This window comes from Pleurodeles waltl, chromosome 3_1, assembly GCF_031143425.1.
Source record: "Pleurodeles waltl isolate 20211129_DDA chromosome 3_1, aPleWal1.hap1.20221129, whole genome shotgun sequence".
Taxonomy (NCBI): domain Eukaryota; kingdom Metazoa; phylum Chordata; class Amphibia; order Caudata; family Salamandridae; genus Pleurodeles; species Pleurodeles waltl.
Window position 1 is genome coordinate 560,641,100 of NC_090440.1, and position 16,752 is coordinate 560,657,851.

General features: G+C 45.1%; 1 protein-coding gene across 3 annotated transcripts in view; it reads right to left on the reverse strand.

Annotated features, from left to right (window-relative positions):
• CTDSPL2 (CTD small phosphatase like 2) overlaps positions 1-16,752 on the reverse strand; it is a 408,424-nt gene that overhangs the window by 219,760 nt on the left and 171,912 nt on the right. For all 3 annotated transcript variants that reach the window (XM_069222959.1, XM_069222958.1, XM_069222960.1), the window contains 2 exons: positions 8,405-8,491; positions 6,386-6,448 (listed from right to left, as the gene is read on the reverse strand). In XM_069222959.1, coding sequence (XP_069079060.1) covers positions 6,386-6,448; positions 8,405-8,491 — 150 coding nt within the window. The remainder of the gene's footprint in view (positions 1-6,385; positions 6,449-8,404; positions 8,492-16,752) is intronic.

Consider the following 16,752-nt stretch of genomic DNA (forward strand, 5'->3'; position numbering starts at 1 on the left):
GCGGACGCCATCTGAAGTCTTCTGGCTCGACGGTCTCGGAGTGTTTTTCGGGACCGGAACGCACGACAGGCCTCGCAGGTGTCTTCGCTGTGCTCAGGTGACAGGCACAGGTTGCAGACCAAGTGTTGGTCTGTGTAGGGGTATTTATTGTGGCATTTGGGGCAGAAACCCCCTGACTTTTTGCCTTTGCTGATGCTATGTTTTGAATTGAAAGTGTGCTGAGGCCTGCTAACAAGGCCCCAGCACCAGTGTTCTTTCCCTAACCTGTACTTTTGATTCCACAATTGGCACACCCTGGCATCCAGGTAAGTCCCTTGTAACTGGTACCCCTGGTACCAAGGGCCCTGATGCCAGGGAAGGTCTCTAAGGGCTGCAGCATATCTTATGCCACCCTGGGGACCCCTCACTCAGCACAGACACACTGCTTGCCAGCTTGTGTGTGCTGGTGAGAACAAAACGAGTAAGTCGACATGGCACTCCCCTCAGGGTGCCATGCCAACCTCACACTGCCTATGCAGTATAGATAAGTCACCCCTCTAGTAGGCCTTACAGCCCTAAGGCAGGGTGCACTATACCATGGGTGAGGGCACCAGTACATGAGCACTGTGCCCCTACAGTGTCTAAACCAAACCTTAGACATTGTAAGTGCAGGGTAGCCATAAGAGTATATGGTCTGGGAGTCTGTCAAACACGGACTCCACAGCACCATAATGGCTACACTGAAAACTGGGAAGTTTGGTATCAAACTTCTCAGCACAATAAATGCACACTGATGCCAGTGTACATTTTATTGTGAAATACACCCCAGAGGGCACCTTAGAGGTGCCCCCTGAAACCTTAACCGACTATCTGTGTAGGCTGACTGGTTCCAGCAGCCTGCCACAACCGAGACATGTTGCTGGCCCCATGGGGAGAGTGCCTTTGTCACTCTGAGGCCAGTAACAAAGCCTGCACTGGGTGGAGATGCTAACACCTCCCCCAGGCAGGAGCTGTAACACCGGGCGGTGAGCCTCAAAGGCTCACCCCCTTTGTTCCAGCACCGCAGGACACTCCAGCTAGTGGAGTTGCCCGCCCCCTCCGGCCACGGCCCCCACTTTTGGCGGCAAGGCCGGAGGAAATAATGAGAAAAACAAGGAGTCGTCACTGGCCAGTCAGGACCGCCCCTAAGGTGTCCTGAGCTGAAGTGACTAACTTTTAGAAATCCTCCATCTTGCAGATGGAGGATTCCCCAATAGGATTAGGGATGTGACCCCCTCCCCTTGGGAGGAGGCACAAGGAGGGTGTACCCACCCTCAGGGCTAGTAGCCATTGGCTACTAACCCCCCAGACCTAAACACACCCTTAAATTTAGTATTTAAGGGCTTCCCTGAACCTAAGAATTTAGATTCCTGAAACCTACAAGAAGAAGAAGACTGCTGAGCTGAAAAACCCCTGCAGAGGAAGAACAGAGGACACCAACTGCTTTGGCCCCAGTCCTACCGGCCTGTCTCCTGCCTTCCAAAGAAACCTGCTCCAGCGACGCTTTCCAAAGGACCAGCGACCTCTGAATCCTCAGAGGACTGCCCTGCTTCAAGAAAAACAAGGAACTCCCGAGGACAGCGGCCCTGCTCCAAAAGACTGCAACTTTGTTTCAAAGGAGCAGATATAAAGACCCCTGCAACTCCCCGCAAGAAGCGTGAGACTTGCAACACTGCACCCGGCGACCCCGACTCGACTGGTGGAGAACCAACACCTCAGGGAGGACCCTCTGGCGACTCCGAGACCGTGAGTAACCAAAGTTGTCCCCCCTGAGCCCCCACAGCGACGCCTGCAGAGGGAATCCCCAGGCTCCCCCTGACCGCGACTGCCTGAACCTAAAGTCCCGACGGCTGGAAAAGACCCTGCACCCGCAGCCCCCAGCACCTGAAGGAACGGAACTTCTGTGCAGGAGTGACCCCCAGGAGGCCCTCTCCCTTGCCCAGGTGGTGGCTACCACGAGGAGCCCCCCCCCTTGCCTGCATCGCTGAAGAGACCCCTTGGTCTCCCATTGAACTCTACAGAGAACCCGACGCGTGTTTGCACACTGCACCCGGCCGCCCTCGCGCTGCTGAGGGTGTACTTTTTGTGCTGACTTGTGTCCCCCCCGGTGCCCTACAAAACCCCCCTGGTCTGCCCTCCGAAGACGCGGGTACCTACCTGCTGGCAGACTGGAACCGGGGCACCCCCTTCTCTCCATTGAAGCCTATGTGTTTTGGGCACCTCTTTGACCTCTGCAACTGACCGGCCCTGAGCTGCTGGTGTGGTGACTTTGGGGTTGCTCTGAACCCCCAACGGTGGGCTACCTTGGACCCAAACCTGAGACTTGTAAGTGATTTACTTACCTGACAAAACTAACAAAAACTTACCTCCCCCAGGAACTGTGAAAATTGCACTGTGTCCACTTTTAAAACAGCTATTTGTGTTTTATGTGAAAAGTATATATGCTACTGTAATTATTCAAAGTTCCTAAAGTACTTACCTGCAATACCTTTCAAATGAGATATTACATGTAGAATTTGAACCTGTGGTTCTTAAAATAAACTAAGAAAAGATTTTTCTATAACAAAAACCTATTGGCTGGATTTGTCTCCGAGTGTGTGTTCCTCATTTATTGCCTGTGTGTATGTACAACAAATGCTTAACACTACTCCTTTGATAAGCCTACTGCTCGACCACACTACCACAAAATAGAGCATTAGTATTATCTCTTTTTGCCACTATCCTACCTCTAAGGGGAACCCTTGGACTCTGTGCATGCTATTCCTTACTTTGAAATAGCACATACAGAGCCAACTTCCTACACTACGCAACTGTAAAAAAGAATATTAGAATCCATTTGTCTGAAGTTATTTTCCTCCACCCCTGAAGGAACTATCTTAATCTGACCCTTACTGGTATTGTGTGTAGGTATGAGTCGTGATGTTGCTCTTTTGGTTTTTGCCTCGCTGTGATGGTCCTTGTGCAGGGCTTGATGGAACCTTTGAGAGGCTTATTAGTGCTGAGTCACTTGTGAGTGGAGTTTCATCCTCCCCGTGGGGCTGACCCCTTCCTCTGCCTCTCCCACAAAAGGGCTGCCTGCCTTGTTGTTGGCTCTGCCATCCTTTTGGGATCCCACTGGCTGGCTTGTTCCCTGAAAAATGTCTCCTTTCAACGGATCTGCGTGATGGTAGTGTCCCCTCTACACATTCCTCCTCAAAACTGCAGGGCACCCATCAATTTAGATATCTCATTAACTTTTTTAATTGGTTCAGCTCGTCATCCACTGAGCTGTCAAAAAGTTGTTTCCCACTTAATTGGCTATTTAGGATTTTTGCCTGCACCACTGGTTTGAATCCTGAGATTCTTATCCAGGAGTGCCTTCTGAGGGCTACCCCATCATTTGAAGGCTGCATGTATCCGTTGCATCAAAGTCTGTCTTCAGGCACGTGTTGGCAATGTTTTTTCTATTATCTACCAGGGGTGCCACCCTCTTCCTATATTTTTCTGAGAGGTGTTTCAATAGCGCACCCATTTCCTCCCAGTGCTGGTGTGCATGTCGGTTCAAGAGTGCATCTGAGTTGGCAATGCATCACTGGTTAGCAGCGCTGTGTTCCATTTTCCTCACATTAGCTCCATCTGTTTGCTTTCCTTTTCAGGGGGGGGGGAGAGAATTGTTGTTGGTACATTAGCTCTCTTCCTTGCTTTTGTGACAATGATAGAGTCTGCTGGTACTGACCTGTTAATATAAGCTGGATCCTTTGTCGAGTTCTTATATTTTTTCCTCAGCTTTTGGGGCTACTACTCTGCAAGTGGCAGGCTCCTGAAATGCTTCCCTTCCCTGGTCCAGAACACTAGGGAGCATCAATAAATACTGATTTCTTGCCTGCAATGGGATTAAAGCCTCCAAAAGAAAGCAAGATTGCAGCTTTTCTTCTTTCAACTGGGCCCCAAATTTATCAGCCACCTGTTGATGGTTTGATTGTACATGTCTAAGTCATTAGGGGAAGAAAGCCTTGAAGGTGAAGTGTCCACTCCAGCCTCTAGGGAGTCCGCTTGTAACTCCTGCCACTGGTCTGCGTAATCGGCTTCCAAGCCTTGAAAGCTTTCCATGAGTTGGTCTTCCTCATAGAAGAGGAATTCCTCCTCTTTTTGGGACTCTGGAGTCACAGGAGGTTCCAATTCCTCAAAACATTTGTCTCCAAATTCCTAGTGCACCAAAGCTTTTTGCGAGATCGTGAAACCCTTGAGACTGCCAAACTCCTTTTTCTGTAGGAATTGTGCCATCTCATCCTCCAGACTTTCATTTCTTTTCCATGTCTGCAACACGTTCTTTGTGGTCGAGACTGGATTGTATCCTCTTGCTTGAGGGAGGATCTTTCGACAAAACTATGCTTCCCAAGCTTCAGTGGTCATGTTTTGACCTGTCCCTGGTCAATGTCGAGGCATCTTTATCCCGCACGTCCTTCAAGGGCTGGGTTTTTCGTGAGTATATCTTCCACTTGATTCCCCCTCGAGGGATCTGTGGGACTCCTCTCTGGACATGCCTGCCGATGGAACGTGTTTCAACGGGGTGGCTTCCCTTGCTGTCCACAAGTGTTTGTGTGGACTCAAACGATTTTTCACTGTCAAGGGCTCTTACCTCGCTCTTTTTCTTCGTCACCTGCTCCTCAACATCGACAAATTTCACCTCCATATCGGATGTCTCCTCTTCACTAGAGAGGCCCAAGTCCTGCAAAGATGGTGTCGTCTTCTGGGTCTGTATGCTATGGTGAGCTCTTCTCAGTCTCTCCCATGACCTCAGTGTTTCGGTATAAATGCTGACCATGCACTGCAGTACTCTCACTCTGCTGGTCGACAGGAAGGCAGAGGTTGCAGACTGGATGCGTATTCTTCTGAGTAAACTTGTGGTGGCAGTTCTTACAAACCTGGAACGGTGTTTTCTTTTTCTAGGCTTTTCAGGGAGCCCAACTGAGCGGCATTCTCCGAAGTTCGTATCAACTTGCTGAAAACTTTCCCTTTAAACTTCCTGCATCTGTGTTGTAGGTGAATGCAGTAACCTTTTCGGCAAATGTTTCCCCTTTTCGTCGCAATTTTCTTCCCTGTGTTGGAAATCCCTCAGTAGGCTTCCAGACCCAACAGCAGGAAAAAAGAATCTGAAGAGGGCGTCCAAAGGTGGGAGCTTCCAGAGGAAGCAGAACAATGTTTTGAGGGACACCAAATGGAGGTATCGTCGAAGTCTACGATCAAACAAAAAAATAAGAAGGACTACAAAATACAGGAGAATTCCGAGCCCAACCAGTAGATAGCAGAATAACACACACCATGTGAATCTAGAAAAGATTCACTCTGCAAAACAACCTAATGGCTATGTTTTTGGCTCCTCAACCATACTTAGAAAAACTTTAGGCTCAATGTGTTAAGAGTATTGCTTGAAAAATTCAAATGCAATTCAGTCAGGTCTAGGGAAACTACCACTTTTAAGGACTTTATTGCCAACAGATATCCTTGGTCATGAGAGCATTATGGAGCTCTCTAATATGGTGCTCCAATCCTATCAAGATGCTCCCCAATTAGCTGTGTGGAGAAGGCATATTTAGCTTTGTAATGATTTGCATAATAAGTTATGAATGGCTTTAAAATTTCCAAAAAGACAAAAAGTATTCTGTCTGAATATATGGTATATGCTGCTGTTAATGATGCACATACATGTGTCCTAGTTAATGTTTGACCATGTCTGTCTCTTTCACCTTGAGAGAATATTGTTTCGCAATTTTAAATGTGATTCTAAAAATACAAGGAAGACTAAATGCTAGTTTTTCTTATGGATATCGCAAGGCAACATCTAGCAATGGGACTGTCCCAAATACCAGAATTTGTTGAATACTTCACAGGCAGCATTGTCTTGTAAAATGAGACGGGTACAGTATTTAGCAGGGAGTCTAAGTTACACTGACAACTTGGTAGATTTTAACACCGATAGAACTTTCCATTGCTTATTTAATATTTTATAAGCCATTATCTATAGCGCTTAACACCCTAAGAATACATACCCCTTGTTAAGGCTCAGTTTCAACAAAGGATGCCGGAATGCGGCAGCTTCTATGTTTTCAATTGCTTCAAAATTTTAATATGCGAGCACAACATGAGGCTTTGAGTGACCGCCAGGGACTATGTGAATATTTGTGGATTGTGTACGTCTTGGCAAGTTATAGCATTTTGATACTTGATGTTGTATAATGTTATTTATACCACCTTCAGGCCGTAGAGTTGTCGGTGGAGGACAGAGTATGGAAGTTATAAGACCCTACCTAGACTCTGACCTGCAAGTTAAAAACCAATACATTTCAAAAATAGCCTGCCACTTACATTTTTATTTATAAGTCATTACCTCATAGATCAGTGACATCCGTTCCAGAAATTCCCGAAAGAAGGGCCTTAATCGCACATATACCTAGGAAGAGAACACATTGAAAAAAAATAAGTGGCACAATCCCAGGCACTGGACACATCAAGACAAGGTGATGAGTAAAAATACAAAGCCCTAAGTGCCCATTCACTGTTGCCAGCAAGAAGCAATCATGGACTCGTCCTTACAAAGACAACAGCTGCAAGCTCATGGATCAGTTAAAAACAGGTTACAGAACTTATCTAGAGGAAACTTCTTAAGGTATAGTTCCCTAATGTAGGAAAATGCCACTGTTGGCATGGTTACACCCCATTTTTTGCCTAGTGTTGATGCCAGCTTTGACTGGAAGTGTGCTGGAACCGTGCTAAACAGGCCCCAGCAACAGTGTTCTTTCCCTAAAACTGTACCTTTATTTTGACAATTGGCACAGCCCTGACACACAGTTAAGTCCCTTGTAAAAGGTATCCCTGGTACCAAGGGCCCCGTGACCAGGGAAGGTCCCTAAGAGCTGCAGCATGTATTATGCCACCTTCAGGGACCCCTCACATAGTACATGCACACTGCTTGGCAGCTTGTGTGTGCTAGTGGGGAGAAAAGACAGTCGCCATGGCACTCCTCTCAGAGTGTCATGCCCACAACCCACTGCCTGTGGCATAGGTAAGTCACCCTTCTAGCAGGCCTTACAGCTCTAAGGCAGGGTGCACTATACCACAGGTGAGGGCATAGCTGCATGAGCACTAAGCCCCTACAGTGTCTAAGTCATTTCTTAGACATTGTAAGTGCAGGTTAGCCATACTGAGTAGATGGCCTGGGAGTGTCATTATGAACGCCACAGCACCATAATAGCTACACTGAATACTGGGAAGTTTTGTATCAAACTCCTCAGCATAATAAACCTACACGGATGCCAGTGTGGGATTGAGAAATAATGCCCCCTGTATGTTAGCCCAACTGCTAGTGCAAAGCTGACTGGTCTGTGCCAGCCTGCCACTTCCAGACGAGTTTTTAACCACATGGGTGAATGCCTTTATGCACTCTGTGGTCAGAAACAGAGCCTGTCCTGGGTGGAGGTGCTTCACACCTCCCCCTGCAGAAACTAACACCTGGCGGTAAGCCTCAAAGGCTCAGGTCTGGTGTTACAGTGCCCCAGGGCACTCCAGCTAGTGTAGTGCCTACTTGGGGCCTGCCAATACTCCTCGAAACCCCCCTGGTCTGCCCTCCAACAACGTGGTTACTTACCTGCAAGAAGACTGGAACCAGAGTACCCCCCTGTCTCCATAGGCAGCCACGTTATTTTGGCTCCTTATTGCCATTTTATTGAAAACAAAGTCTCAACGACTACTATGCAAAGTACGTTTCAGTTAATTTACTTACCTGTTAAATTAATCTTGTGGTTCTAAAAATAAACAAAATTATATTTTTCTATATAAAAACCTATTGGTCTGGATTTGTCATTGAGTGTGTGTCACTTATTGCTTGTATGTGTACAACAAATACTTAACACTACCCTCTGATAAGCCTAACTGATCAAACACTACCACAAACAGAGCATTAGGTATTATCTAATATTGCCTCTGTCAAGCCTCTTGGGGAACCCCTGGACTCTGAGCACACTATCTCATAATATATACAGAGCCAGCTTCCTACACCTAAGCATACCATAATTATGAATTTATGCATACCACTAACAAACCTCCAAAACATTTCATGCATCTACACAGAAACCGTGAATCATGTACGCACATCGAACAAACCGGTACCACATATGCAATGATTTCTTTACAATGTTTACTACAGTTCAAAGCCTTGCCAATTTGTTACGCTTGAATAAGAAACAGATATTTAGCTTGACATTTAGCACAGTGAAAACATTTAAAAAAAAATAAAGGGCATTCATATACACAGATCAAAAAGACAAAACCCAATAATTTTATATTTCTGAGGTGAAGGTTCAGTTTGACCCACTGTGGTTGCACTCAACCCAGACTAAACAATCTCTACCTGATAGATGACATCTTGGAAAAGGACTGGAAACGTTAGGGCTGCATCCTCAAGTTCATTTAAGCTGCAATGAACTAAGGTTTCATCCTATTGGCAAAAACAAATATGCAAACATTAGTAAAGGTTAATAACCACATCACTTCTTGGTTTCCTACCAACTTTCTGCAGATTCACCCATAGTCTAGTATAGTCCAGATTGGAACAAAAATAAAATGTACTTAGTGTATGAATCAGATCAGAGTGCGTAGTGCTGTAGATTCACATGCTCTGCATAATCCTGCCACCTAGTGTCAGGCTCGGATGATTGCAAGTTATTTTTCTTCAAATAAATCCTTTCGAGTCACAAGATGTGATGTGACTTATCTTGGTCAGGAATGTGCATAGGCAGAGACTCCATGCTAGATTTTGTTTTGCAAAGATGGTGAGAATGTGAACAGAGTCTCATGTACACTTGGCATGGTGCATGATGAATACTGTGCTGAGTCAAATTGGTAATAAGAGAAGATATCTGCAATAAACACAAGCTTCCGGATACAAGGGTGAGCACATGTGAATATACAGTGATACACAGTATGAATAGATGCTTATGTGGTAAGTACAAATTTCCATTTGTAGCATGCGTGGCTGTAGATACATATGCTCTGCACAAATAGTATTGCCTTCCATAAGTGGTAGCTAGGAAGTAGATGATGAGGTCCTTAAAATTGTCTGGCCAGTCATAGCTTGCTGGTGCTCTAAAATGTTCATACAGTAATACTTCAAAAAAGTGTGTAGCATTGGAGATATGGACGCTTTGCAAATGTTAGCAGAACGTTTCCTATAAAGACCATGGTTGCCCGTTCTTGCAACTGGTGTGTGCCTTCAGGGGTAAAGGTAAAACATTCCACCTTATGATAGCAAACTTGGATGCACTGGACTATCCATGTTGCTATGCCTGTCTTAGAAATAGGATTACCCTTTTGCAGTTTTACAAAGCTTTAAAAAGCTTAAAAGACTTGTGATAAGGGCTGGTCAAGTCAATTTAGTACATGAGAGCTCTTAGCTAGTGTGAGCTCTTTCCACGGCCAAATATGGATGTTGACAGAAGAGTGGGAGCTCTATAGTCGGATTAGCAGAAAGGTAATATATCCAGATAAGGGCAATAATTATGAAATAAGCTCCCCTCAGACCCAGTATAAATCTAACCTGGTTTAAGAAAAACTAAAAGGCATAGCTCTTCCCGAAAGAGTAACAAGGGTGCTAGCTAGGACCAGTAAGTAAAGATTATGCAGAAATAAGTATTTGTGGTAGGAAGATCTGGCAAGGTTGTCAAAGCGCCAAGATACCCACAAGGTGAACACCGCGCTCTACGAATATTAGTTACTTAACCCTAGTCTTGTCAATCTAAATGAATGCTTCTTGTAGGGGGGGTGCTTGCAGTTTGCTAATGCGCCTGAGGTAAGTTATGGCCACTAAGGAGGCTACCTACCAGGAGTTGAACTTTAAGTGGCATGGGTGTGCAGGATCAACGTGTAGTTCAATGAGCCTTGTGAGGATTATACATTAAGGGTCCACAAGTAAGCAGGAGGTATTTGAGAAAATATGACCCTGTTAAGACCTTCCATCAAAGCCTGACCACTAGGATTCTGAAGAGGGGTGACTGCTGCCCCTTTTGAATTTAAGTTAATACAGCAGCTAGTTGTTGGCCTATTGATATGCAGGAGTGGTCTGACTTTTCCATAAGTAAGCGACTGCAGATGATGTCATGGAAGCGGTTAGCCTTTAGGGTATATAGATGTTTGGAATCTCAGTGATGGACAAACCTTTTCCCGCTTTTACGTCACAGGTCCATTTGGAGAGCCTACACACTTCTCACAGAATGGTAATGCATTCCTGGGGCAGATTTAGATAATCAAAATCTAGGATCTCAAGTACCACACTGCTAGGCTGAGCTGTTAGGGTATCTGATCTAGTCCTGTCTGGTTGAAAAGGTCCAGCTTAAGCAGCACCTACATATGGGGTCTTATTGACATCTCCAAGAGCATGGAGTATCAAGGCTGCCTAGCCCAAGGGTAGTCTCCAGATGAGCGCCAGGGAACCCTGTAGCATCTTCATCATGATGGGCAGTAGGAAAGCAGGAAAAGTTTAGACAAAGGTCGCTGACAAGTTCATCCATACACTGCATTGCCCAGGGACCATAGGTGCAGATATCTTGAGATGAAACTTGGGCATATTGCGTTATTTTGGGGGTGGACAATGCTGGAAGTATTTGTGCAGGACTTGAAGATGGAGTTCCCACTCCTTGACTTGTTGATGCACCTTTATAAGCATGTCTGCAAAAATAAAAGTCCACAACATAAGAAGTTCAAGTGAGATCTGTATGTGGGGAGATTGCCAAATACAAAACCTCTGCGTGTGTCCGACAGTTGGGGAAAGTGTGCCTTCCTACCTGTGCAAAAAGTAGATACACTATCAATCTTGATGACTACCTTCACTCAAATGACTAGCAGTTCTAGGTTATTTATGGAAGCACTGGTGTTGAAGGATCCACAGTGGTGTGCAGTCACAGCGTTTATATCCTTGCCCCAGACCATGGAGGAGGCATCCACAGGTAACCATTACAGAAGGATTAATTGGAAGATTTAGTGTTGGTAAAGGGCAAAACGTGCTGCATGGCAGGAAGGCTTGCCATGCAGCACGTTGTGCCCTTTACCAACACTAAATCTTCCAATTAATCCTTCTGTACCCACTGCCTCACTAGGCCCCCTTGTATGGGGCCCATGTAGAATCAGGCATGTGATTAACAGGAATGCACCAGGCCATCATCCTTAAGAGGCACATCATGGTTCTGTGGCTGATATCTGCTCTGAAAAAGCAGCAGCTGCTGCAATGCCAACACTCAGTTACAGGGAATGCATAGCTCAACCAACAGTGTTCAATACACTCCAGAAAAGGTTAGAGGTGGGAAGTTGCAACATTTGAGTTGAATTTCATGCCGTGGAGCAGGAAAATCACTACGAGTGTGGGCTAGGCATTGCTGCCTTCTATCGCTCTGATCAGCCAATCATCGAGTGAGGGAACGTTTTGAGTGCCACCCCTTTCACAGGTGATTGGCCATCACTGATAAAAAAATTGGTGAGTACTCTTTGAGCTCTAGTGACCGCGAAAGAAAGTACTTTAAATTGATAGTGATATCCACGTACTACAAAACAAAGGTACCAGTGATGGGCAGGGTGAGAAGTATGTGCCCCGGAGGTCGAGCGCTGTCATGTCATTGCCTTGTCGGAACATGGGAATAATGTCCTGGGTTGCCATGTAGAAATGTTCTGACAGGATACATTTGTTTAGAGACTGGAGGTGCAGAATAAGCCTGAGGGAGCTGTCCTTTTCAGAAATTAGGATGTAAAGAGTAGACACCTTTTCCCTGATGGTATGGAGGCACTCTGCTGTCCCTTTCTGCAGGAGGGCTTCTACCTTCTCCTTAAAGATGGTCTCTGCTGAGAAAGTGTCTGGGAGACTTAATGTTTGGGAGGGGCTGTGAGAAGTCCTAGGCCGTAGCTGTGGGGGAACAACTGCCAAAACACACTGGTCTGATGTAATTTCCTTCTAGCTAGAGAGGAAATCTTGCACTATCTCCCTGACAGCTAATGTAATCTGTGCTGACCTGCTAGTAAAAGGTGTGCTGTAATTTTTGGTAAGATTGAATCTGGTTAGGTGAAGATGCCTTGCCTCTCCTTAGGCAGCTGCTTGCAAAAGGATCCTCTTGCTGCTGGAGTCTGCAGGGTACCCATATACTAGGCAATCTTGATGTCCTTTTTAGGTTGAGCGTGCAAGCGCCATGACCTATTGTAAGTATTGTGGGCTTTTAAACACGCCCATCCCTTTCATTCATTCCTGGGCTTGCCTTTAAAAATATCACTTGATGTCATTGGTAAATGCGTTATGTTTGGCCCACCTGGAGGCTGTTTTTGTCATGTCTTGCAGACTGCCCGCGTTACATGGATTATTGTATGACTGCCGATATACTTCAGTGTGGGAAAACTACTTTTTTTTACTTTTGTCTCTCCCCTTCCTGCTGCATGGGGGCCATGGAGCTCAGAGCAAGAACGGGCACATCAGCATGAACTCGACTGGTGGAATTGGAGTGCTGGTCACATTTTTCAGTTACCTAATTGGAGTCATTTCTTGTGGCTCTCTCCTTAAAACACTTGAAATTGGTAAAAACGTTATGTAAAACAGAAATCCTCAAAGCAAAAGCGGCTCTCCTGGCACAGCAGGAGAGTCGCTACTACAATATTCACTGCACTCAGGGAAATTCACCCCATAATGCTTTGCCGGGCATTACTTTTACCCAACTTTTTTTTATCGTAACGCCGCCTTATGGTGGTCCTATGACAATGGGACCACCATCAGAACGTTGAGCATGACACTGTCTAGGTCATCTCTGGCTCCCACACTAGGTTAGTGGGGACCCCAAAAGAATAACCCCTCCCATCAATCAGTGTCTTTAAGTGCTCCATTGGCATAAACCTTAGCCATACAGCTGGCAATAGCTTGTGTTTTAAGACCCTTGTTTGTAATATCATTGCTATAGGCCTGCTACCCACCCCTAAAATGTGTAATGCACTACATCCTGTATGGGCTAAGTATATGGTTACACTGCATTATTTATTGCAATTGTCTTTGTGTGATTATGCAATCTAGGGAATAATCATATAGTTACATGACCATGTTTCTTACAAATGCTATTTTCATTGTGGTGTCCTCTAGGGGCTGGTCTAAATATTACAGTCATATCAACATACTAAAATATTTGTGGCACGGAAACTTGCCCCATAATGCTTTGCAGGGCATTACTTTTACAAAACAATTTTGCTCGTAACTCACTTTGTGGTGGTCCTTAGACAATGGAACCATCTTCAAAACACACTGTCTACATAATAACTCCTCTCACCATTCAGAGTCTTAAGCTTTCTCATGGCTAGAACTTTTGTTTTACAGCTGGGAGAAATTGGGTTTTTAAGGCCCTGCCTGTAATATTATTGCAGTAGGCCTGGGAGCCCTAAAAGTGGCTCCTGGGTGCTAAGTGTATGGCTACAATGTATTTCTTTCTCCTGTTTTTTTTTCGTGGAGTTAGAGGCTAACAATATTGTTACATGGCCATGTTTCTTCCAAATGATATTTTTGTTATGGTGCCATCTGGGGGCTGATTTGAGCATTACAGTTTAATGTCAAGTTTATTTCTGATAACGGTTTATATGGTAATTGTATGTTTTAATAATCTCTCCTTACTACAGTTAAGACCATGATTCAGGCCAACTTAACATAATTATCACACTATGACTGTTTAAACACTCTTGGTATGTTTGGGTGGCCCTTCTAGTTTGTTTCTCCTCTGTGGCTGTCTTATGTTTTTTTTGGGGGGGGAATTATCAGCAACTCTGATGGTGGGATGGTGAAAGTGGTATTCTATTGGAATTACCATGGCAGACTTAAATTAGTAGGCTAAATGGCAACATTTTCTTTTTTTTGCTGCAGATAGAGGAAGTCGGTAAATGGAAATGTTTTAGTTCTATGCAGAGCCACTGGAATTATATGTCAGGAAAAGACAAACTTATGAGGCAGGGTTGACCAATTCAAGGGGCAAGAAAAGTCATTTATGAGTTTAAAATGTCAATACCTCTAACACAAGCAAATGAGAGTCCTATTGCACTGCAAATGCTTGTTTATTTTTTCTAACATCTCGTCAACCTGGAGACCCAAGAAATGCTCTTCCTCTTTCTATGTGCCAAATGCTCTTCTGGGAGGTGCTTCACAAATTCCTGCAATCTCCTCCCACCGAGACCTGTTCTAACAGGAGACGAGAATGACAAATGTACATGGGTCAGTGGCAGGCTGACCCTACCCTCTTCACTGAACATTACGTTTTTTGCTCTCTTTATTAAGTGTGGGGGGGGGGAAGACAATGACTTGGCTGAAGCTTGTAGGAAGCTGGGTTCCTGTTGCAGTGCCCCCCTTAAAAAAAAAAAAACCCTCACACGTATTGCCTGTTTTTTGATCCACCTTTAACTGAAGTGCACTGGGTTCCTGCTAATCAGGTCGTCAGTGACAGTTCCTTCCCCCAAATAAAGACACCTGGTCACTTGATCCCCAAGAGGCTAGGTCCTTTAGCACCTCTGTAATTCCCTAGTAAATGGTATCCCTGGTACCTAGGGCATGGTTACTGAAAAGGGAGCATAAGAGCTGCAACACAACTTGTGCAACTCTAAGGGACCAAGCACCAACATCATGCAGATTGCCAATGCAGGCTGCGTACAAGGTGCTTCCTAAAAGTGAAAACACTAAATAGCACATAGCCTGTGTGCCATGTCCCCTAAAGACAGCATGTAATATTTGTAAGGGCCCCCTACAGCAGGCCTTACAGCCCTAAGGCTGGGTGGGCACCTCTGCAAGAGCAGATTATGCCCCTACTATGTCTTTGTTGATTCATAGACATAGTAAGTGAACAGGGGAGCCATTTTAAGCACATATGCTGTACACAGGTCAATTGGAGTTCCCCATCTACATGATGGCTTCCCTGAAACTAGGGATGTTTGGTTTCAAACATCTAGTATTAATAAAGTCTCAGTGATTCCAGTGATGGATTTGTTAATACATGCACCCAGAAAGCACCTTTAAGGTGCCCCCATGAAAACCTACCAACTGCTGGTGAGCTTACTGGCTAGTACTAGCCAGTCTGCCACCAACAGACTCAAATCTGACCCCCAAGGGAAAAGCCTTTGCTTTCTGGAGGTAAGAAAGCCTGCTCTGCCCAGAGTGTTCACACCCCTCCTAACAGGAGGGCCCACAAATCTGTATTCCAATGCAGGGAGCTTTAAAGAAAGCCAAGTGTTTGGTATGCAGAACTGGCTTTCCTCAGAGGAGGATGCCGACACCCCCTGACCCAGGGCCCATCCAGGTGGGAAAATTAGCTATGCAGGAGGCGTGCTGCCCTTCCAGACTGGACACACCCCTAGGATGACCAGCCAGAAGTGGACAACCCAGGAAATTCCGCCATCTTGTGTGAGTATTGGAATTTAAGAACCCCCTCCCCACCCCCCTTAGGATTAGGTAGAGTAAATGCTTACATTTCTCCTCTACTGTAGGTGTTACAACCATAGTCATTACGTACTCCATGACAATTCCTAAGGCAAATTTGAGCATCCCCTTCAGCATGGGTGGGAACTGGACAGAGCTTGCAAGCTTGGAAATAGTCCCCACAAAAAAAAAGGCTTCTTCTTGAACGAGTTGCTGGGCCACAGATTCCCTCTGGATATTCTCATGGTAGGTTAAGGTATCATCTGGCCAGGATGCCCTAATGTGGTAGTACTCTAAATCGGGATCACCCAAAGGATCAGCAACGTAGTTTGCTCAGGGGTCATCAGTGGTTCCTGTGTCTAAAAGCTGGTCACATGGGTTGATGAGATCGTATGGACTCTACCTGGCTGGTCAAAGAAAGTCCAAGGACTATTTCTACCCTCCACACTTGGATACTCCCCTGGGATAGAATACATCAACCAAAGTGATTTTAGAACAATGACAATTTGCCAATCTCTCAAACTGAATTCCTTTTTGCATCTCAAATTTTCAAAGCACTTTCGTTTTTATACACTTTTTGGGTCTGATCACGTTTCCAACTATGGTAGTAATCACAAAAATCTTAAGTGTGTTAATCTATTCAATTTTGCATGTGTGTTATCAACAGCCAAAATGGATGCACACAGACCAGTCAACCAGCGATCCTGTAATCATGCCTATCCGACAAATGTACCAGCACCCTTCCCAGGCCCTCAACCAAACCAATCCTTGCAGAAGAGAAGCACGGCAGAGAAGAATAGTCTACAGGCTATGTCTAGGGATCTGGCCGCCTGGCGAGGCATAGGTCCCAACAAGACTGAACCATGTACCTGTGGGAGAACCAGTCTGTTACCTCTGCATATGTTGAATAGTTGCATCCATCAGAAGGATTCTTTGCTCAAAAGTTAATTTATCAATATATTATGTACACACCACACATGAATTGTAGAATTAAAGAAATGCCTATTTAAAGTCTATGTGTGAAATAGATGCCTAAACAATAAAGATTTCCTAAAGGGAAATGATGTGAGAATTTGGTCTGCAAAGGGTAATGTTTGTTAGGTTTTAATATATTGGGTTCAATATAGCTAAAATGAGCCAATATTGATTTCCTAAAATCCAGGAGGCACGTCAGCTCCTCAGAAAGGAATAAACAATCCTCATACACATTATTAGGTGAGCTGAAAAACAGATGAAAGGAAAGGGGACAAATGGGAACAACTAGCATCGGCATGCATAGCTCCACTCAGGAC